The sequence below is a fragment of the Pinus tabuliformis genome, chromosome 5_2 (genome assembly GCF_031772625.1).
Source record: "Pinus tabuliformis cultivar Carrire ecotype Pingquan chromosome 5_2, CPIR1, whole genome shotgun sequence".
Taxonomy (NCBI): Eukaryota; Viridiplantae; Streptophyta; class Pinopsida; order Pinales; family Pinaceae; genus Pinus; species Pinus tabuliformis.
Genome location: NC_142306.1, coordinates 169,966,127 through 169,990,975, shown reverse-complemented (window position 1 = coordinate 169,990,975; position 24,849 = coordinate 169,966,127). Strand labels below are relative to the sequence as shown.

Here is a 24,849-nt window from a genome sequence, read left to right as displayed (position 1 = left end):
GTGAAATTAATGAGATTTTGAGGGAAGGTTATTTTTAACATTTCTATTTTGAACATTTGAGGGCCCAATACGGGTAAGAGCATCAGTGTCCGATTTTAGAGTAATGTGAGCGTATTAATTTTCAAGGACCAGTTGCATTTTTGGATTGTGTATATTTACCTCGATTGACCCAAATGGAGATATTAGTTATTTTTAAACAAGTGTTAAACGCTACTAGGCATGCATGTGGCCTTTCTGGGTGTGCCCTCCTTAGTGATCCCTTATTTGACCTTTGATTGACCTTGGACCTTGTGCGAAAGTAACTTAGAAGCCTAAGTCCTTTAGAGGCTTCACCTTCCTCGGAGAAAAGATTTTTTATTTTAAATATCTTATATTTTTCCCTAAAAAATAGCTTATCCACCTTGAGATTTTGGAAATCATAAGCCATCATTCTAAATTATCCTTGTTGACTTACTTTGGAGTGCATCTTATTCTTTAAAGTCATGCACCTTACAGAGGAATATTCTCATTTTTTAAGTTTTATCTCCTATCATTAAAGACACAGTGTACTCACCTATTATTTATAGAGAGCAATTGATTTAAGTTATTTTTCGTGTCGACTCTCCTTAGACAATTCACCTTAGCTTTGAATGATTGGAGAATTTTTCCACACCAAATATTTCCACCCATGCATCTTGTCCTTCACTTTAGTATGTGGTCTCAAAGCTCAACATAGTTTATGTGGAGTCTTTAAAGATATTACTACAAACAACTATTATTAATAAGCTTATTATACTCAGTGGAGAGGCTTGTTCTTATCCTTTCTTTCACTGATTATTTTCTCATTCTAGTTCTATATAAGAGTTCAATTGGGTCCAATTTTATTGTATGACAGCTTGAGTTTTTCTCTCGTGTTTTCCCACTTCTTCTTTTCTACTTTTCCCCATAGAGATCAAGATTAATTGCAAGTGTGGAGAATTTGTGATAGTGATTGATTATATTGGATTATCATTGTCATTGTCCCATTTTATCATCATCATTGTCCCATTTGGCAGTGCTGATTTCTACCATGAAAATATTGTTGTCTATACTCATCATAACTTTGTTTATTTAACAACTTTTCATAATAAAGACAATTTTTCTTGACAGCTACTACAAGTTCTTTATATGTGAAACTACAATTTTCTTAAAACTTTCATGTGATGTTGATCTTGACAAGGTTTTAAGCAATGGGTCTTAAATTATATTCATCTTAATTCACTTTTTATATTTTCCTTTTCTTTTGACTCCATAAAAAAACATTATTTTATTCAAGTTTAACTATTGATTTTGCATTTACAACAAATGTTAATGTCTTGAACACTCTACATTTTAGGCATACAAGTCATTTTTTTCTGTTTTAAGTCAGTCATATAAAAATTAGCCTGCATTTTATGTGTTTTTCATTTAAATCAACATTTATCTATTATATAGTTGCATTGAGTTATGTGCTCAACATTTAATTAGTTTTTTGGATAGGTATCCATGACATTTTCAGTTTTTAAAGAGTTCGCAGTTGCTGTAAATTCCACCTACACGATTCAATTCCTGCACGTAACATGTTTAGCTCATAATGAGTTTCTCTCATAATGACTTTGAGCATTGTTGTCTAAATAGTTCCTTAATGACTGAAACATGTATATCCACATTTGGAATATAAAAATTATTTATCGTGGAAATAATATATAACATGTAATGCATCCTTCGTATCCTGTTTCCAAGGTCAATGTGTCCTATGATGAACAAAGTTATTGTTGTGTCCTCCCTGTCACGTGTCTTCATGTCATGTGGCTTGGGATTTAGGGTTTACTAATTGTTAGCATTCCCCCTTATGGTTAACAAGCACTAACCTGAAGTGCAAAACACAAGAAGCACGTAATAGCATTGTACTATTTTCAATTACCTTGAAACCATGATATCAAGCGATAACAAGATTCATCCTAAAAGCTATGTGAATGCGCTACATATTAAGATGGCTCATCTATGATATCGCTATGACCAGCAAAGCATATTGAACAATATTCTAGTCGTTGAAAACTGGAGTTTTGGATAAATTCTTGTGCTTTTTGGGTGTTAGAATATGCATTATTAGTTGCACATGGTTTATGGAATAAATTGAAAGACAAAATACAACACTTTCCAATTTCTCTGTTTTATTTCATAAACTTGTCCAGATTCATTTGTCACTTCCACGGTTTCATCGATTCATTTTGATCAACTCAATCACAGTTGTCCACATATAGCTTTTGTTGTTAGCTTTACTCAAACAAACAATTTCAATCTTTACATTTATGAACAGCCTCTGACATACAAATCCATCAAGGACCTTAAAAAATCAAGTCATTGTCACTGAGATACACTTTGTTTTATTCATTCCTGAACAGTGGAAGTGATCAGAAACAATACTTCCAAGTCACAGATAACAGGTTCAGCCCAATCAGATCTAAAAATGCAACTATTTCTAATGAGGCCAAATTATGCAGGCCAAATCAGATTTTGTTCGGCAGAATAGCATTTCAAGCTGCCAAATAACCCCAACTCACTTCATTTCTCATTCTCTCGGTTCTGGAACATGCCAACACATGCCCAAATCTCTCACAACTCCTGCCAGCACAACATAAAACACCCTTCATTCCTCCTATATCAAATGCCAAAAACCCACCCCCATACCAAAAAAAAAAAAACAAATGCCCTTCAGTCATGTCATATCATCTATCAAGGTTTCCCTTTGGTTGTGATTCTGTGAGAGTTCAAAGTATGATGAAAGTGAAGATATTATTCCCCCAGTGCAAAAAAACAAATGCCCTTCAGTCATGTCATATCATCTATCAAGGTTTCCCTTGGTTGTGATTCTGTGAGAGTTCAAAGTATGATGAAAGTGAAGATATTATTCCCCCAGTGCTGTTGTGTTTAAGACCTTATAAGGAGACCGTCAGACCTGTCCCTGGTGAACAAATCAATGCTTACATTTTTTTACTTTATAAAAAATTGAAAAGATGCAATTTTTGTAATAGTGAGACGTATATTGCCAATTTTTTTGGGTGCTGTATATTTTTCATCCCAATAGTTGTTGTCCTCCAATTTTGGGATTATCTAGAGACCCATAACTTTCTAAAATACCTTTACTTCTAATATACTTAACACTTCGAAAGGACAAAACCAAATTAACATATTTTTCTTACGTCTTACATTGTAATAATTTGAATGCTAAACACACTACAGTTTGAGAAAGTAATTCCCTTGTAGGGATGGGATCGTTGACCAGAATTTTTCATTTGAACAGACAAACGAATAGTAAATACTTGGAAAGGTTGCCACATCAAATACAGGCACGCTCTTTTCAACAAAAAGTGTCACCCCTTTTGAACTTCTGCGACTATTGAAGAATGGGAAAATAACAAACACTTGAAAACAGCCACACCATGAAGTCAATAGTGGCATGAAAAGAATTCCCTTTGCTTAAATTAGCAGAGTCCTTGGTGTGACAAACCATATCCATCACTAGAAAAACAAACCAAACTAGCATCATAGATTAGTCCCACCGAATTCTTTTTCAATGATGTTTATGTTTTAGCCTCACGATCAGTTATGCAAATTCAGTCCCATGCACAAGTAGATTTGTCCTTGCCTGTCCCATGCCCACATATCTGCAAAGATTCCTGAGCCCTTGGTTTTTAGTTACTTATCGGTTATATATTTTCTATGGCATTATTGATATCAGGTTAAGCAATATGAATATCATTAGCTTTATTTCATTCATGAACACCGCTCTCATCTAACTATAACAAAATAAGCATCTTACAGTTAGATTGAAGACTGATCATCAAAGTTCCAAGAGCCAGCCTGAACAACCAGTCCCAACCTGTATGTCTCCAATACAGCGGAACAGCAGTGCACTGGCTCCCAAATCCAAGAACTGGATGTTACTATCTTCTCCAACTGCAAAAATGACGTCCGGAAACTAGGTACTGATAGGATACAGCATTATTTGGGTGCTGACAACAGTGCTTATTCAAAATGACATCAGCGATGGTGGCACTGCATACAGCAGGTGACACGTCCCAATTTTCATGCCCTTTACCTCCATGCCTTTGGGAGGAGAGCAACTGATTTACATAATACCAAGCACTAAACTAAGCCTCCATTGTAACCTGACATCTATAAGTTATCTTTTCTGCACATACGACAGCCACAACATGTTCTAAATGTAGGAAGTTCTGAGTATCATAACAGCAGTAAAACAATTGCAAAATGACTCGTGTCAAAATTTCCTTCAAAGTAAATTTTTATTACCTTTTACAAGTGAGTTGAAATTTGAAACGGGTTGTAAACTGTATAGCCTCCATTTCCAACGAGTTTAAACATTCACTTTAATAGGAAGCTCTAAATTTTAGGTGAATTCTCGTCACTGTAAATAATTCTCAGACAACTCTGCCTTGAGACTTTTTAATCATATCCATGGCAGCAAGTGTGTTAATGTGCATATACAGACCAACAAAAACATGGCATGCTTAATATGCACTTCGGGCCTGCATTTCAACTATAAACAGCGCACACAAAAAATACAATTTGAGATGGACCCATTAGAGGATCATCTACATTAAATAACAGCTAACCATGAAGACTAATGACAATGCATGCCTATTAAAAAGAAATTCAGAGTCAAGAAAATGAAGGACTTCAGACTAGACCCCAAGGAGTATTAATTTTTCAGGACTACTCATCCCATGCATTATCCCAACCATCTTTGTTTGATCGCCTAACAGCAAGACCCTGTGATGACAAACTTTGGATTGTCCTTGAGGATGATCTTGCAGCCTCGGCATCTTCCCAGTTATCATCCCATACTTCATCCCACCCGTCAGTATCTACCTCAGGCTTTCCTCCAACAGAAACTGGCAAATTTGTCTCAGGAAGACTCATTTCAAGTTCCTGGTATCTAATGCTATCACCATGTCGTCTCCTTCCACGGAACTTACAACACATCCAGGTTCCACCAATAGCCAGAACAGTGAATATTAATAAATAGACACCAAATATTGGTGTTATCATAGCTGAATATGAAAAACTGTCAAAGAAACTTCGCTTGTCTGGTGAACGAAGTGGCTGATTAGGCACATCAAGTGTACACTTACCGTTACCCGCATCAATAACTATTTTAGGAAGGTCCATATTTTCCATATTGTGGTCAACAAACGAAACCTTTACCTGTAAAAACAATTTCCATTAGATGCCCTTTTTTGCTAGAATTTCTAAGGCTCTCGTGTAACTGTACAAAAGGATTCACACATAAATTGTCATACACCAGGCAAATAATTACTCAAAGGCAGAAGATTGACTACTCTAAAGAATGCAACAGTATCTAACAAAGGAGAAAGAATATACCGTTTTTCTTGTTTCTTTCTCCAAGGTTAATTCTAAAGGATCAACCTTGAGAGAAGCTGAAGCTTTAATGTTCACATGCAAAACATTGTCTCCTTTATTTTGGATGAGCAGTGATAGCTCCTGCATTTCTGCACATCACAAACACACCAGTTTTAGACGGATTCAAATTACATAAATATTTAGACATCAACTACTTAGGAAAACAGATATGCCATAACGCAATGTTCCACCAAGTTTCCAAGACAGGGGAGTACAGGAGCAGGAAGACACAAACGGGGAATGTGTGGAAGCACCCCCAAATTTTGGGGAAATTCAGGGGGGACAGGAGGGCGTCAGGGTCCCTAGCATAGGAGTCCCCAGCTCTAAAAATATCAAAATAATAATGACAATGATAAACTCCCAACAATAACAATTCATCCCATGCAAATTCATCATTGTGCAATTTGAATACTAAACAGTAAACAGTAAAATAGTGCTAAATTAAAAAATTTTAATGATATAAACATGACTCATTCAAATTTGGAAATGAAATACACTGGTTCTAAACCAGGAATGAAACAGAAATACTAAAATATAGAGATATTGATTTAATTTCATCATTATAGAATCTAATTAGTACTAAGAAAAATAGTACATACTGAAATCTGAAATAGTAAATTGAAATTACTCAAACTTAAAAACACTGAAAATTCTAGAGTGACAAGTCAAAGACTCAGTTTGAGGTCAAGTATCTAGAGTCAAGACACAAAATTTACAACTGAAAATTAACAATGGGCAATGAACATTGAAAATAAAATGAGCACCGAGTGAAAGTGAGTAAAAGGTAAATAGAAGTGAAAGTATTTAGTCTACTCAAGTGTCGATATGTTATTTCTCGCTAGAAATCCATCATTTATCATTAAATTGCCCCATAGCTTCTAGATTTCTAAACAGAAAAAATTTGATAAAATAGGTGATGCTAGTTTTAGGGGGGTACCCGCCCGCCAAAACAAACCAATTTGAGTCACCATGAATGTGTTTGATCAATGACCATTTAGTGGTTGATGGGTTGACTAATTTGATCATGGACCCTATTACCCACCAGAATTGGGTAACCCCATGGGAGAAAAATTTATCCTATCTTGGACAGCCAGCCACCTCGCAACCTTACACATTGCTCATGTATAATGATATGCCACATTCCTCTGCCATTTGCACGAGTCATTTACCTCTCTCACCATCTGGCATTCATCTTGACTAAAGGTGGGCTACCACTCAACAGATACTTTAGCCATTTTGCAATCAACTGCTTTTACATAATGTTTTGGGCATTCTAACATGGATAAAGCGGTGATCTGGATGATTGACCGATCTTGATTGTAAACTTGTTCTCCCACATTTACCAGTGGGGTTAGTTTAACCCTGGTCCAGTGGGACCTCCCTAGGGTTATAGGATGGGCACTACTTAGGAAACTTGGATTGAAGTAGCATGTCCATAACCATTCCATACTTACCACTTTTCACCTTTCCCTTGATATCACATCCATCCTTTGGGTTAACTGTCATTAGTTCATGGGATTTGGCACTCATACATCCACAACTTTGGGTTAGCGACGAAAAACTTTTCCTTGTAGGTTGGTCTACAAGAAAGATAAAAGTATAGGATTGCCACAACAAAAGAAAAGAAAGTTAAAATGCAAAAGTTGGTTGGGACATAATTAGCATGTGGGCAAAATCCTAGCATGAGCTCTACCACCATCATTATCGGGGTGGAAAAAGCAGGTTGAGGAAACAGGTAATTCACGTCTCCACAATTGCTCCCTCCATACATCTGTACACTCAAGATTTGGACCTCCACCAGCTGGTCCCATGGCCATGGCACTTAGCCCTGAAGTCTTCCCCCCTTCATTACCATTATCATCACTAGTACCTATGAATTGAAGGGTTGACCTTGGAAATGCCACCTCCCCTTAAGGGCTAGAAGAACCTAATAAGGATGATGACCCAGGTCACACTACACTTCCAAAGAGCAATGATGACCTTCCAAATGCAGTGTTGCGCTTCCAAACCAAAGCGTTGGGCACTTTGATGATCCTCACAGTTCACTGACACCTCTGAGCACCCCTAGATGATGAAACGTTGAGCACACTTAGCTTAGTGTTGGAGATTCTAAATGATGTGCCCAAAGGACTCAATATACCCGAAGGTTGGCCTTGACACTATTTTATGGGCATGCCTTGATCCAGAGTCCCAATGACGGTGATCATCCCAAGGATGATTATAAAGGGCTTGTACCACCTCATGGATCCCCAAAGCTAGAGAGAGATTGCTCCACATTGTCTTGACGGCACCTATAGAGATGACGCAGAGCACCCAGAGCTAGCTTTTGGACACATGGAGATGTTTTCAGGCTTGATTTGAGGACTCTCCCTCAATTCATAGTTGATTATGATGGTTGGAGATGCATCTATCCATCATCTTCCACTTTTGGAACCTTATTAGACCTAAAACTTAAAAGGGCATGATGTCATGCTTGGAAAGGATTTTCAGCTCATAAGTGTGGTCAATTAGTGGCTTAATTTATTGTATTGAGCTATTGGGTTGGCTTGTAACCCATTTACTTCATGCTTACTCAAAATCAAACGTGTTATAGTGTTTTTAAACAAATTAATGGATGTGATTGAGCTCATATAAATACAGTGTCACTCCATTTGGTTTCTCATATTCACTTGTGGATTTTGGCCTCCTTTAGAGAGCTTCGACTTGTGGAGAAGTGATATTTTGGGTGCTATTGTTATTGGAGAATTATTTGTCTTGGAGACGTCTTTTTGGGATTGAAAGAAGGTTATTTCTTGGACAAAAGTGTAATTGTGGATTTTTATTGTTTTTCATGTGATAAAATTATGTTAGGGTTTTTCTTAGTCCATGTCTAAATGCATGTCTTTTATGGAAAATCTTGCTTGATTATTGCATGTTAAGCTTATCTTCCTTGAATACCATAAAGGACCTCCAAGAGAGATTTCTTTTATTTAATTTCTCCCCTCATAAAAAGATATTTAGGGTTTATCAAGTGAAATCTAGGGTTTTCTCCATTAATCTAAGCATAAATTTAATTTCTCTCAAAGTTAGCCCTAAAGACTCCATCACCCAAGTAGGGAAAGGCACTGAGAATCCTTAAGGTGGTCAAAAATCATAAAGAAACTTAAGGCAAGCCGCTAGGGCAAGGGACTAAGACCGAATTCAACTACAAAATTATTGGATAGGAGGCTTTTGTACCTTGAATTCACCTTGATTGATCCTTGGCACTCAAAATCTAGATATTTTCATGGATTGAATTTGCCCTAATAGGGCTGACATCAACTCTACCCTAGGCAATTTGTGCCCTATCAAAACCCTAACCTTACTCAGGGTTTCAACTTAGGGCTTAAATGGAAGGTTTGTCGTCACCTTTTGCCGATCATATCATTTGAAAACCCTTTCTCAGTGCTTATATGCCTAGGAACTCCTTTGTTGATCTACATCTTGAAACCCTAGGTGTCAAGCAATGTTTTAAAACTCCAACTCCAACTCCGACTCCGCCGAGGGTCGACTCCGACTCCGACTCTGACTTTGTATCGACTCAGCCGGCTCGATTTCAATGACTCATTCATTGAAAAAAATACATTAAATATTTATTTATTTTTATAGAAAAACATACTTTTAAAGATTTTCATTCATGTTTCCAAACACGCAGCATTAGAATATAGATAGAAGACAACATATGATCAAAGTAGGCTCACGAATATATCCATTATATCAAAATGGCACCCAGTGCACTATCCAATACATACATGATGATGATATAGAGATCAAAAAAAAACACATAACCAAGGAGGCTAGAAATGGCCTCTGCAACAAAAGTAAACTATGAACAATACTACTAGCTACTACTAGAGGAGCCAAGATCATCTGGCTCAGCCTCTGGATCAGAGTCAGACAAGCTAGCCCATGGCTCCTCCTCGTCATCATCTCCAACTGCAACTGTAGAAGTGGTAGCACTAGCAAGCTGTGCAGCAGCAGCAAGCTAAGATAGATGAGATATGTGCTTTTGTCGTTGCTGAGCAGAGGAAGCGCCTGCAACTAGAGGACTTGGGGTTGTCCCTAAGGCTGGTACAAGTGGATCTGCATTCAACTGAACATTATGTTCGAGTGATGCCTCCACCTGTAAATCCAAATCAAGATCCTCATCAGAACCAAACTCTGTTGGATGACTCTCCACTACTCAATCTAATGTTGGATCAATGTCTTCCAACACAATGGGATCTGAATCAGGTCTTTTGTTCAGCAATTGGTTGCATCTGAGGCGGAGGTTGTATTGGACATAGACTAGATCATTTAATCGTTTTTGATCCAAACGGATTCTCTTCTTCATGTGAATCCTCTCAAAGATAGACCAATTGCGCTCACACCCAATAGCACTGCAAGTTTGACTCAAAATACGAATAGAATACTCTTGCAATTCGGGACAATGGCTACCAAAAGCCTCCCACCATTGTGCTGCAAAAACATAGGAATGTAATGAGTTAGCTTAACAAAATTACAAATTTCAAATTATAAACGATTTAACAAAATAAGTATTAAGAATTTGAAAATTGAAATTTTTGTTTACCTGGCTCATCTACTTCCCTTGCAATCTTTGCTAGGTTCTTCCCAAAGGTACATGTGGCTTCGCTGAAGGTTGTGACCTGTCGGTGTATCTCCAGCTGATCACACTCCAATGGGATCATGTGATCAATGCAGTCAATCAATCCATCTCTAACCTCCCACTTCAAAGCTCCTGCTGCCAGAGTTTTATAATGATACCGTGGGTTCAAAAAATACCCGGCTACATGTATAGGGCAATGGAGTTGATTGTTCCATCTTTCATCAATGATTGCCCAAGTGGGCCCATACTTAGCCACTTTATCCTTGTATTCCCTCTTTATTTCCTCCTTTGCTTGATCCATAGTCTCATAAATGAAGCCCATAGCCAATCTTTCCCCATCCACCAACCGCAACACCTTAACCAGTGGCTCAACAACCTTCACAATCTTTGTTGCCTTTCTCCAAAATATTTCTTCATTAAGTTTCTTTTTCAATTCTCTGCCATCCTGTTTGTGAGACCATTGCCTTTGATTCCATTCTTCACTGGAAAATATCTTTTGCAAGTTTCTATGTTGTGAAAGCATAGATTGCAATGTCAAAAAATGAGTAGCAAATCTAGTGATGGCAGGGCTAATAATATCCCTGCCCCCTGTGTGTCTCCTCATAAGGCTCAAAATCCATAAATGATTGTAGATCAATTTTGTTATGTTTTCGGCATGATCTACAGTGTTTTTGACCCAATCTAATTTGCCAATATCCTCAAGCATGAGGTCTATGCAATGTGCAACGCATGGTCCAAAAGATGGTTTTGTGTTTTTCCTCTATCTGTGATGACTTGAACAACATTAGCCACCCCCACCTCCTTAACAACCTCATCCAATAGTTGAAACAACAATTGTCCATATTTTACCTTATCAGATGCATCAACTGATTTTAGAAACATGGTTCCCTGTGGGCAGAAGATAAGAAAGTTTATGATGGTACGATTCCTTTGATCAGTCCATCCAGCTGACATGATGGTACATCTTGTTCTTGCCCATGAGTCCTTGAAATCTTTCAAATACTCATTAATGGAGGCAATTTCTTTTTGCAAACGATACCCCCTTATCTCATGCATAGTAGGGCCTTTGAAGCCTTTTCCAACAGCATATATGGCATCAAACATAGGCTCATAATATGGTGAATGGGAAGCATTGAAGGGGATATTAGCATCATACCACCATCTACATATGTAATCACAAGCAGTCTCCCTCAATTCTTTCTTCCAATGGTCATCTAAAGTGGGCTACAAAGTTCTACTAGCTTGAGGACCATGTGCATTTGATGGAGAAGAGGGTGCGACAGTGAAATAACTTTTGATATTCATATCACCCTTCTTCATTTTACCCTTGCCCTTTTCTTGAATAGATTCCAAAGAGGGAGGAACATATCGGAAGGGGTTGGATCCATCAGTACAAGGGATAGAAGAAGAACCCTCAAAATCAAAATGGCGGTTGGTAGCCATCATTTTTTGTATACTCTACTTCCTCCCAATTTCAGCCTCTAATTCTTTTTGCCTAGCCTTTTCTTCTTTAAACTTCTCAAAGTTAGCTAACAAATCCTTCCTAATCTCCCCAATTTCTGGTGATTCACATGGAGTAATTTGACCTCTAATCCCTGCCAAGAGTTGTTTCAGCCTATTAATGCCCCCAAGACCTTCCTTAATTTTTCTATGGAAAAATTTGCAATGCATTTGACTATCAACCATTTCAACATATGCCCAAGCAGCATCTTTCACTCTAGGTGCCATTTTTTCACTTGGAAATCAAAGGAAAAAAAAATTGAAAATGAAAATAAAAAAATAGCATTGCTTCAATTTTCATTTCTTTCACGAAAAACACTCTTTTCAATTTCCAGATTTGCACAAAAAATAAATAAGCAAAAAAAGATTTTTACAAGTGAAAAAAAATACCTCTAGGCACAAACTGCCTCCTCAAGGTTGCTCCAACAAACCAACTCCTCAATGTTGCTCCAATGGCTACCCAAGAAGCTCCTCACTCCTGCTACAATGCTTGCCCAAGACTCCTCACTGCTGCTCCAAAAACAAACTCCACAACTCCTCACAAACTCTCACTCAAATTCTCACTCAAATGCAATGAGATGGTTGTGAGGAAATGAGAGGGGTTGGGTGGGTTTTATAGGGTTTAGGAGAGGGGAATGGACCCCAAAGAACCTAAAGGCAGATTAGAAATGGCTTTGGGGTCCCAAAAAAACAAATTCCAAAAAAAAATGCGTTGTTTTGACTTTTGCGGGCGGCTGTCACCGAGCCAGCCGAGTCGTTAGCCAACTCGGCCAGCATAGTAACAACCCAGCCGACCGTTCCGGTTCAAAGGTCGAGTTGACCCGGTGGGGGTATGACTCGGACCAACTCGGCCGAGTCGGTTTCGAACCGGCCATTTTTATAAACAGAGGTGTCAAGTGCCTCTCTAGGGCTTTCTATAAGGTACGTTGCTCCTAAACAATGAAAATTGTGCCCTTGTCCATTAAAGAAGTACCTAAGCCTTTTGATTCAAATCACCTTGAGCCACTTAACTTAGAATATCCTTTAGGTGAAACTGGGAAGCCTCCCGTGTGGTGAAATTCCAGTAAATAGTAGGAGGATTATTGAGATGACAGTGGCAATCCACCTCATTATTGCATCTAAGTTTGGCCCTTCCCTTGTGAGGCATCTCACAAGTCCTGCTAGATTTTGATGCAACATTTATGGCACCATTGTCGAGGAGGATTTAGTCTACCTCCTCATTATCTAAAGAATAAGCTTCATTAAATTTTGGAGAGAATAACATATAAACGACAACATAGATTCTCTCCTAGCAACTCCTAAAGTTGATCCTCATGTTTCCCCTAGTAGTTCATCTGATGATACCACTCCAACAAAGAAAACTACTCATAAGACAACTACCAATACTTCCACATCTCCCTTAGTTAAAAAGAATCGTGTGCTTAGAAGTATCTTTACTAATACATCTGCCTCTAGCAACATGGCCAAACTATGGCTCATTGTTGCATTCAACCCGTTGGATGTGAGTGTCTTCCCTAATGCTCCTCACAAATTGCTAGTAAAATATGAAGTGGTTGCCCAAATTCAATGGCACTAATGTAGTCACAACTAAAAAACACAAGCATGAGCTCTATTGGGCTATGGGTGCTAGGTTGATCTCCGCAAAGGATGTGGTTACGATGTTGTTGTTTGCCTTGAATTTAGAAGTGCTAGGGATTGATACCTAGATTTTACCCAAGGTAGCCTTAAGAACTAACCAAGCCTTTGATAAAAGATGGGCCACAGTCAAAGAAGGCATACAACTCCTAGATAAATACTAGGAAGCCAAAAAAACCATTAATGAAAATGTTAGATAATTTACACAATGGTTTAATAAGTTGCTCAAGGAAGTCCCTTACTTATATAAGCCAAATACACAAATTATCCTTGAAAGATACATAGAAGCATTTCCTGGACATTTATCACATGCTCTCAAAGTTAAGAAGCCTAAGTCTTTGGATAAGGCTACAATCCTAGCTATTGAAATACAGCGTAATCTAAGAACATCCAAAATTGATTTGCTTGATTACTCGAGGGCTAGAATTGAACCCAAAGCTAAGCGTAATGCCCAAGTCGACCATACATTGCAAGCAGTTACCCAAAAACAAGGTTACTACTGAGTTAATGCAAGGACAAATGGCTACGATGAAAAAGCTATCAATTTTGGAAAGGGAAAGGGGAGCCCGTTAGAATTCCCCTCCTAAACCACAATTCAACAAAGAGACACCTCCTAAGAAGAATCCTTTCAATGGATGCAATGTTTCACAACAAAGTGTGTCCAACACTCTTGCCCCAGCCAATATGGTGGGCCAAGAAAGGACCTCTTGGTGTAAAACATGCAATGAATTTCATACTCCAAATGAGTGTCCTTACAATCAAGTGGAAGAGGAGGAAACCTTGGAGCACCTTAACATTGTTAATGACAAGATTCCTTTTAACACCTTGTTTGGAGAATCCTACTTCTATCAACAACAACATGAAGGAAACAACAAAGAACACACTAGTGATTGTGATGAGCCAATCACGGTTGCTAAAAAGGGAGGAAGCTTCAAAAGGTTGCATTATTCTAGGAGAAACAATGACCACAACCAACCCCAAACAAGTACTAGTAGCAATAGTTCCCTTCAAAAGAGTGCTTGGCCACCCTCACCTCCTAAGAACACTCCAAAACCCAATGCACATGGTCCTAATATCAATGTCCTTGAATGTTGACTTAGGAAGTGTTTTGGCAAAGATGAATGTGCAAGTGCCTCTTTTGGAGTTGGCCAAGCTTGAATCCCAAAGAAGGCAAGCAAGGAAAACATTCAACCTTGAAAAAAAGCATGAAGACCCTCCAGTAATTATCCAAAACATGTATAATGATTGAAGGAATGGAGGGCATGCACCCTTCTTACTATCCCTAGTGATGAAAATTTCATTCTACACAATTGTATGCTTGACTTTCGTGCCTCTGCAAATGTGATGCCTTTGAGAGTCATGAATCAATTGGAGATGGAAATCACTAGGCCATATAAGAATGTGTGTGGCTTTGACTTAAAGTCTATCCTAGTGTATGGCTTGATAAAAGTATCTTTCGCTGCTAACAAAGTATCTCAATGTTAATAGATATTGTAGTCATAGATGTGTCGGATGCTTGGGGGATGCTCTTGTCTAGGAAATGGTTTGCCTCTATTAGTGGGCATCTACAATAGATTTATGATATGCTACTATACCTACCGTGGATGGGAAACCATTCATTCTATATAGAGAGCCACACATGCGTGAGCATGTGGAAGACATGGAACCATTTCCCTTCCCTCAACCTGTTGGAAAAGCCAAAGTTAACATGCCTTCAAAAGAATTACACCTAAAGCAAAAGCACTTTGAGCCAAAGGTTCATGAAAGGCCTAAAGAGGTTGAATCATCATCGAAGAATGTCAAGTCAATAACACTAGTGGAAGCAAGACTAAGAAGTCAACATTCCAAAATAAAAATAAAAAACAACAGGTTCAAAGACAAGGTAAAGATTTAAGTTGGTGATTTGCTCCTTTTTGACAACAACCATCTTCCATTTAGGGTCCCAAGCAAAGTAGGAATTGGATACTTCTAAATTGCTAAACCTGATGGTGAAAACTTACCTTCCTCGCTCGGAGGTAATCACCTTACTTTGTTCAATGGAACCTAATGCATTTTAGTTTAGTTCCAATGCATTTCTGTGTAGGATTATTGTGTGTGCATCCTAATTACTCAATTTTCATGTTATTATGTTACATTTTCAATCATATTGCATGTAGCTAATTTTTTTCTTTTCAGTATGGATTTATTATATAAATGCAAGGGTGACAATCAAAACCCCATGCACATGCTAGCAAACAAGTTGACTTGAATGTACAGGTAAAAGGATTGCGAGCCTAGGGATTGTTGGGGTTTTCATGAACTCCTCATTCGAGCATATATATCATGTGCTCTACGATGAGCACATGTCAAGAAGTTGGAGGCCAAATGTTACCCACCAAAAGTGGGTAACAGAATAGGAGAAAAAATTTCTCTTGGGCAATCAACCGACCAATCAACAACCCTACATGTTGCTCAATTATGATGATATGCCACATTCCTCCACCATTTGCATAGGTCATTTACCTCTTATTGTCTAGCATTCCTCTTGAATAAAGGTGGGCTACGACTCGGCAACTACTTTAACCATTTTGTAATCAAGTGCTTTTACTTAATGTTTTGGGCATTTTAACATAGATAACAAGGTGATCTAGATGATTGACCGATCTTGCCTGTAAACTTGTTCTCTCACCTTACCAGTGGGGTTAGTCTTTAGCCCTAGTCTAGTGGGACCTCCCCTATGGCCTTAATGTTATAGGAGGGGCGTTACTAGTATTTGGGAAACTTAAATAGAAGTGGTGTGTCCAAAACCATTCCATACTTACCACTTTTCACCTTTCTCTTGACATCACATCCATCCTTGGAGTTGACTGTCATTGGTTCATTGGGATTTGGCAGTGATGCATCCACATCATTGAGTTAGGGCCAGAAAACTCTGCCCTATAAGTTGATGCAACTACTAGAAAGATAAAAGCATAAGATTGCCATAACAAAAGAAAAAGGAAGTTAAAATGCAAAAGATGGTTGGGACATAATTAGCACGTGGGCAAAAGCCTAACATGAGCTCGACACCCCTCATTAGCCATCATCTAATTACTAAGCACTAGATGCTCCATCTCACCATAAGAAACCCTTGCATGTCCCAACTCTGATGAGCAAGAAACCAAATCATCCTAAAGGGGTAAATAAATTCTATATCATAAAAAGCGAGCTTGGACACCTAAGTTATGATCCATAGCAAAGAATTATCAAAATGAAGTAAAATATGCACCATCAGTGTTATCAGAACTGGACCAGAACTGGTGGAACCGCCCAGTCCGACCGTTTTTGGCCGAAAACCGACGGAATAGGCCGGTCTAGTTAGCACATCTCAACCTGGAACCACATTAGGGAACACATCTCGACACGGAATCTCATGGGGGAGCTATACATCTACAACCCCATATCTAGTAATACGATATTCAAAAACACATGGGAACATATCTCGACCCTCGGATCTCATCAGGGAGCTTACCCGCAACCCAAAATCTCAACAAGGGAGTAACTCTCAACCCAATCCTATTGCCTACCGATCTTCCCAACAATGGCTCTCAGTAGTCATGTGGTAGAACACCTGCATCATAATCGCCTTGGGTTGTAAACCCCCAAGTACACTCTCAACTCGTTGGCCAAACGAGGAGCAGTATTCCCAACAAGCCCTACTTGTGGGTATGATGCCAACTGGGGTATACTCTTGAAAGACCAGACATGGGAGCAGCATCCTCAACCCTATGGGTAACAGATAGGAGTAACATCCTATTGTCCAAAGTTCCCTCAACCCCAGGAGCCCTCGATCTCAATTCTTCACCCTGGGAGCTCAAATAGGGAGGAAGAGTTAGCTCAGTGTCCTCGATCACAGTTGCTCTCATCATACTCAAATTTGATATCAGCTTGTGTCCATAGCAGTTGTTTCTTGTTCATATAGAACATCAAATCAAATATCATGTCAGATCATATATAATCATATAAATCACAAAAGGATACCATAATCATCCTCCCTCTCAAAGAGGTGCCAACCACAAGCCTGAGCTTGTTTCAAACAACTGCATTGTCTCAATATATGAGAGTATCTCGGTGTCAACTATAAATATGGGATTTTCTGCTAATCGGATCACAATGTATCCATGTCATATCCAGATCATGCTCTGAAAGCTCTCTAAGGAGCTTCTTCATCTTGCCTCACAACTAGCCATGCTATCAACATCATATTCAACCTCTGTCATGCTATGGACCTCTCATACAAGATATCATGGCAGATCTCATACCAAAGCAACATCCAAATGTGCTTATCAACAATAATCTCAAATATTAGTAATACATCCATGCAAACACATACCATAGGAGAAATATCTCATTCTCAAAAATAGAACACCTCATGCAGATATTTCAAAGCATGCTCAATGGCTACTCTATGTGAATGAAGCAACTCAATCATGAATTTATTCAGGTTCTATGCACATCATATATATACAGATGGATGTTCAAGACGGAACATCAATGCTTCAAACAACTGTTGGATGCCATGTCAAGTTCAAAAACATCTTCGAACTTCAAATCAGAGTATCCAAGGATTTGTATTTTTCATCATACAAAAACATTTTCCTATAGATTTGCAATATTGAATTTCTTTCCCAAATTCTAGAAATCGATTCATCATGCCATGATACATCATTTCGGGCTTCAGAAGCCATCTCCCTCTAATTTAGATCATCAGAGGCTCATCACCTGTCACAAGTAGATCATCATGATATAAAATCAAAGCCATAATCAATATCAAAGCCAGACCTTGGAACTCATCATCCTGACTTCGTCAGATAACTGTCAAATATAAACATATATGAATTGCAATGCTCTAGGCATAATGCCTTTCTAAGCCAACATAATCAACCTTACATAAATCAATGTTGTACCATTACAACAACAAAGTTCATCGCAGCTTAGAAGCTAGATCACGACCATTATCAAAGTCATCAATATCATAGTATCAATTCTTTCAACCTTGAGACAGGTGGAGCTCATATCAAATCATGACTTCATCATGTCAACAAGTTGTCATCAACCATGCATTATCAAACTAAACTTGATCAAGTCATTTTCATAATCATAATACAAGTCATTTTTGTCACTAGGTGCAAATGCATATGGTGAGCTCCAGTATTGCAGCAATAATGCTACAACTCCTGGGACTCCCTTCTTTACTTTTATCAACCCAGTAGTTCGTAACAAATTTGGAAGCGACGGTGCTGTATGCACAAGTACTAGCTCTTGCTGCAGCTGTCACTTGGTCAGCTGGCAAAAATCTGCTAGGGGCTCAAGCCAACTTCTATGAGCTCTGAGAAGAATCTTTTTAACCAATGGACAAAAGCTACTTTGAAGAAGGCTGACCTACTTGCAGAAAGACAGTGAAAAGCTAAAAGGAAACGCAAACCCTAGCAAACCCTAATTCTACCAGCTAACCCTACTGATGCAAGGAAGAGGATGCAAGCTACTGAAAGAAATGTCATTGACTTCTAGGAAGGTAAATACATGTATCTAAGCTACTTCTATAGCAACATCTGAAAGAAACATCTTTTTGTATTTTTGAATAAGTTACCAGAGTTATTATACATATGATTTGACTGTTTTTGGGCTGTGCAGAGGTGGATGGGCAAGAGGAAATGTTTGGAGGAGGTCAAGAAGGTTCAGAGAGGGCCTAAGGGGTCCCTAACACCCTTCCCTAGAGTTTCACCGAGTTTGGCTATCAAGAAACCTCATTCGTGAGCCTCTACAGGAAGTCTGCAGGGGTTCTACAGGATGTCTGCGATTTTCTACAGGATGTCTGGAATTTTCTACAGGATGTTCAGTAATGAGGTTTTTGGTGGATGAATGGAGAGGGAAAGGTGAAGGAGTGAGTGTGGAGGTAGGGTGAGGGTTGGAGATGGTCTAGGACTCGGTGGATGGAGTTGTGGACAGGTGTGGATGGCTGTATTTGGTTCAAAGAAGACTAAAGCGATGTTACACACAAAACTAGGGTTATGGGAGCAAATGGCGAACAAGAGGCAAGGATTCTAAGCAGAGGGTGGAGTGGATGGTGCTGATGGAGAATGAATAGATGAAGGAGTGGTACAGGTGCTCTGCAAGGCGCTTCTTCCAACCGATCAAACGAAGACTTGGAATTTCAAAAACCTAATTACGATGACCTAATCTGCTAGCTGCCAGCAAAGAGAATGAATCAGAAGTGTGACCTGCAATGAAACCATGTATTTTAGCTCATGCAACTAAGCAAATGAAAGTCTGAACTTGTAACCAACTTCTACACATGGAAACCAAACACTAGCGATTGCATGGCAAAGCAAAATCAGTGTTTTTGTGGGTAGCAAAGTTATCCTAATCCCAACTCCAGATCCTACTGAAGGAGAGGTGAAACCAGAGATGTTTGATGGCCCTTTTCTTGAAACCTTTTCCTATTAACAACCTATCAACAAAATCTGAGCATTCAAAAGTCTATCTAACCATTTACAGTGACCTAGTTAATCAGCAAACTTTAACCTACTTAACAGAAATGTTTTTGCAAATGCATAAAGAACAACTAACAATACATAGAGGAGGCCTTAGCACTCGGGTTGGGCCCAACCCCAAGAGCTGCAGGCTCCTATAAAGGACTCAGATCTGATACCAAGTAAAGCTGCTTATCATTATTCAAAAATAACCATCATGAGAAAGTTGTACAGCAGTAGCTACAATAAAACAGGCTGAGCAAAATGACAGCACTATAGTGCAAAAATAACAATAGTTCCAAAAGTAAACTACGAAGGCTTAGGCCTTCCTATTTGTACAATACGAGGGGGCTAGCAGCCCTCCTAGATTCAAGGGACTCGGCTATCCCAACTGCTAGTGAACAGTCACTCCTCCAAAATCTGCTTGGTTGTCTTTAAAACACATTTTGGTGGCCTGTGGAGCTCGGTGTTCAGGGTGGAGATTTCGAGGAAGGCCATTTAATGCAAGAGACAACCTCCCTACGAATTGTCACCTCAAGCTTGGCTGTCAGCTGCCCCATGATTGCTTGGTTTTGCTCCAAAATTTGTCCAAAAATCCTGAAATAACCACATAGTAGCCTCCTATGTAGAGTGACCACCCTTATTCTTTCAAATAACATAAACATACTAGAAAAACATGCATAATCTATGAAAAATGGAGGATTGAACAAGGATAATTAGGCAAAATGAGCCCAATAGGTTACCCAATTTGGGGGCTCATCAGCATACGCCAAGGATGAGTCATGCAGGTTCCAATTTTATGTTGAATCACAACTATCATTACCTCAACCATTGTGCTAGGAACGAAACCAATTTCCGAATACCCACATAAGTCATTATGTCAAATCAGATCATTAGACATCAAATCAAGTCCAAATTCGCTATCGTAGAGAGATCTATAGTCAAAGCATATCTCAATCATCAATTCAAAGTTTTTTCAAGTATCACGACAAAACAATAAACACTGCTCATCTATATCAATCAACCAAATCATGCCAACCTCTTGTAGCACAAACATAGTGACATATCTATATGTAAGTCCCGGTCCCCTACAAACACAAGTTCAGTCTCCATGTTATGGCAAACATTCAAGCTTTTCCTGCTTGCAGATCTTGCTGTTATCTGCAACACATCTGTGGTACTGACATCTTCCAGGTGAACATTTGATTTCATGCAAGATACTTCATTCTTATGTGATCAACAATTTTAACCCAACAACTTTAGAAATCAGATTAAAGTGGCAGAATATGTCAGATACACCTTGATTTAGAGTTCATACAGCTTCAGAAAGCTTCAGATGACGGTCAACTATAGTCAAACCCCTGGACGCTCCCTTCAGGTTAGCATGAGAGCGTATTTAGCTTCCTGGATGCTCTCTAGACCTTAGCATACGTGCGTCCAGGGATGAGATCTCCCAAACCTATGACTGCGTCCGGAGCAGAGATCTTAATTTCTGTACAAGCTTCAGATCTGAGACTCTGTTGCAGATCAATACTGTCAGATGCACATAAATCATATTTCAGCAACACAGAATGCAAATAGTAATATGAGTATGAGTCTTGAGAAGAGATTCTCCCTCTGACTAGGGATCTACTTCATTCATCTTTATTCATGTCATCAGCCTGTCTCTACTAGAGTCATGCAACAACAAATCTGTTAGATCATAAAAATATATTTATCATGGTTAATCATGACATCAATCTTTCATCAAAGGTTAGACTCAAAGCAGCAGATAGATGCAGCATCATATCTCAATGATTATGAACACAATAGCACTTTCTATCAAGTCACACCATCAAGTTAGGACATCCAGTTTAACCATATGCTGTCAAGACATGATCTTAGTTAGTAAGAGATCTACTTATCAATCTTACACTTATACTTCTCACATCAACGTTACCATGCTCTCCATGACCAATAAGATCAAGTTAGGTCATTCAATAAAGCTTTATCAAAACAACAAGAGTGTCAAACTCTCTTTCCATATGCTTTCACCATGATTATCGCAAGCATTACAAGCAGACTCATGTATAGGAGTCAATGAGCTATCCTTCTATATGAAATCCATCATGACAAGTATCAAGAGTATCATTTACTAGAGTCAAGGAGCTTGCCTTCTTTATAGGATCAAGATGTCCAACAGATAGATCATAGATGTTAGCCAAAACATCAAGTGTATCAATGTATCAACATTAGATAGCTTCATCGAATTCAAGATCAAAATGTTCAACACCAGGTGCATTATTTCATCATAGGAAACATAGATCCAATTCTCTTTCATATGCATGTATGAGCCATCAAATAAAGATACATTCTCATCATACCTTAGGGCTTACCGAGCCAATAGCTGAAACACAACATACCATGCATACCTTGTGGTATTCAAATACATGTGCACCTTCTCATTAGACATAGGTCACTTGAAGCACTTTGTCATCTTTTCATCAAGTACCTCTTTATCTCTTTCCAGATCTGCATCTCAAAATGATCCTCAAGAAGGATCTACTCATCACATCTCATCAAGGAGGTTAGAAACATCCATATACTCAAATACATATGCAGGAAGTACAAGCAATAAACATAATCATCATATCTATAAGTCTAACAAGTAAGAAGCATCATAAGTCAAGAAATACTTATCTTCAATGAGAGGTGATCCTCTCCCTCTTGAACCAATCTTCAAGAGCCATCAATGTCCATGGTCCATATACCAATGTTGCCTTCAAGTATCCAACCAGGTCTGCTAGGGATTATCCCATCTAGGGCTTCATCAAATCTCCCACAAGTGCTTGAGCATCTTCACATTAACCAACTAGGTTCCATATCTCATATAGTTTCCATAAACTAGGGTTTTCTCTCCAACCCTAACATCATAGAATCCATCAAACCCTAATAACCGAGTTGCCTAGGGTTTTCTTCAAACCCTAGAATTCTTTTAGGTCTCCACCATCCTCTAAGGTGTCATCATCAGGGCGATCTCCATGGATTTTCTTCAACCCAACTCTAATACCATGTTAATTTTCCATAGGGCTACATTGTTCTTTGCTTTGATAATTGCATTTTATCATTAATGGTAAATACATAAAATTCACATATCATCATTACATTATTCAGATCTACACCATTATTCGTCATCATATACAATTATATAGAAAGAACAACATCATCATCATCATCATCAATGCAGCAGAACATAAAGGAACAAGAAAAGAAAAGCATGCACACAAATAGAGACACCAGGATTGGTCTGAGACAAGGGCAAAACCCACTATGGGGAAAACCGTTGCAAATCTTCTTCTTCTTAGATTGTCATCAAATGATTCAGCAAAAGAGAGTACAATGATCCATAACTTTATCTATGCAACAAAACAACTATGATATCCATGAAACAGATCTAATCATGCTTGAAAACAAAACCCTGATTTTGATGACTATAATATGTTGTCACTGACTGTAGACAACTACTGGGAACTATTGTCACTATGTCGAATATTGCTGAACACTAAGCAGAAACTTCGGAATACAAAAATCTCATCCATGAGTCCCGAATGCAAGGAGGAGTTGTGCAAGCGTCTATAGCAAATCTGGACACTCTCTGCTTAACTAGATGACAGCATCCGAAACAGATTTGGGCGCTCTCAAGTGAACTGGATGAGGGCGTCCAGGGTCAAACATACCCAGACCTGCTTCAAGCCCTGGACTCTCTCATAAGACTGTTGTGTGAGCGTCTATGGCATCCTGAACGCTCTCAGGACCACTCTGTGCGAGTGTCCGGGGACTAGTATAGCCCGATTTGACCCTCAAGCCCTGGACGCTCCCATAACTCACTATGCCAACATCCAAGGCTCCCTGGACGCTCCCATAAGAGTGTGCCAACGTCCAGGGACTAAAATGTCTAGTTCTGTGCCAACATCCAGGGACTAAAATGTCCAGTTCTGTGCCAATGTCCAAGGACTAAAATGTCCAGTTTTGTGCCAACGTCCTGGGATCAGAAAACCCTAAGTCAGAGTGAACCTTACGCCTATGATTTCGGACCCTTGAGCGAACTCCTTCTGTCGAACTTGTGCGAACCAAGACAATAAGAGAAGAGAAGATAGCTTGATCGAATGTGTCCAAATGAGCTTGAGGTCTCTTCTATTTATAGGCTTTCATGAGGGTCCACTTGGGGTTAAGGCCAACCTAAGCAGTTACACATGTGGTTAGGGTCGACCCATTCCATAATACATGTATGAATAAAATAATTCATAACTCAACTTCCTCTTGACCAAATTGGTGATCTTTTGGTCGATTTTGATCCTCTCGAAAAGAGGAATCTAATGCAATCATCATCTCAGTTATTTGAGCTGTCTAAGGTGGAATTTGACCGTCGTTGCAAAAATTAACAAGTGACTCTCCGACACTCTGGAAGACTTTCCCGGCCTCTCGAAACTTAATCAACCTCCTACTCAGCTAAATCGAATTGCTCTGCTTCAGCTACTACGCAGTCCTTGCGCTGCTTCAATGTGGATCACTTTTGTCACTTGTTGTTGTCTCTCAGGATCTAGAAAATTTCCTCCGAATAACTGTCCCTACCCCTCACTATCTCTGATGCCTCACTAGAGCTCGAACTCTTCAGCAACCTACTGCTGCTATTCTGGAAAATTGAAATCTTCAAGTGACTCTGGTGCATTCTACATTATCACATCGATTCCTGTTGGGCCTCCAACGGCCAAGATTAAATCTTAATCGATTGCTCAAATCATTTCTGGATCGATCCGTGTGAGTTTCTAGACTATTCTCACCTTCTCTCAATTAATATTGATTAATTAACCATATTCCCTAAGTTTAGTCTTAGGAAATATTTAAAAAACAACTAATAATCTAATTGATACACTTCTAAGTGGAATTTACATAAACGATTTCTGGGTTTTGGAGAGCCAATGTATTCCAGCCTCTCCGCCAAATTTCATGGCTAGAACACATCCGATGCTATAAAAACTAACAGATTCCTGGAAATCTAGAACTGCACAGGCCTAATCTGTAGTTCTTTCGAATTTTCGATCCACGGATCCACCTCGAATCCATGGAAGATTGAGCACGGATCCAGGGGGATCTCAAGTGGATCCGGAAGTCGACAAG

General features: G+C 38.9%; 1 protein-coding gene across 1 annotated transcript in view; it reads right to left on the bottom strand.

The window, feature by feature from the left end:
• Positions 1-4,406: 4,406 nt before the first annotated feature.
• LOC149158094 (uncharacterized) overlaps positions 4,407-24,849 on the bottom strand; it is an 80,552-nt gene continuing 60,109 nt past the window's right edge. Inside the window, exons 3-4 of the mRNA XM_089436116.1 lie at positions 5,404-5,531; positions 4,407-5,226 (exon numbers count right to left, since the gene is read on the bottom strand). Of these exons, the coding sequence (XP_089292242.1) occupies positions 4,735-5,226; positions 5,404-5,531 (620 nt within the window). The 3' untranslated portion in view covers positions 4,407-4,734. The remainder of the gene's footprint in view (positions 5,227-5,403; positions 5,532-24,849) is intronic.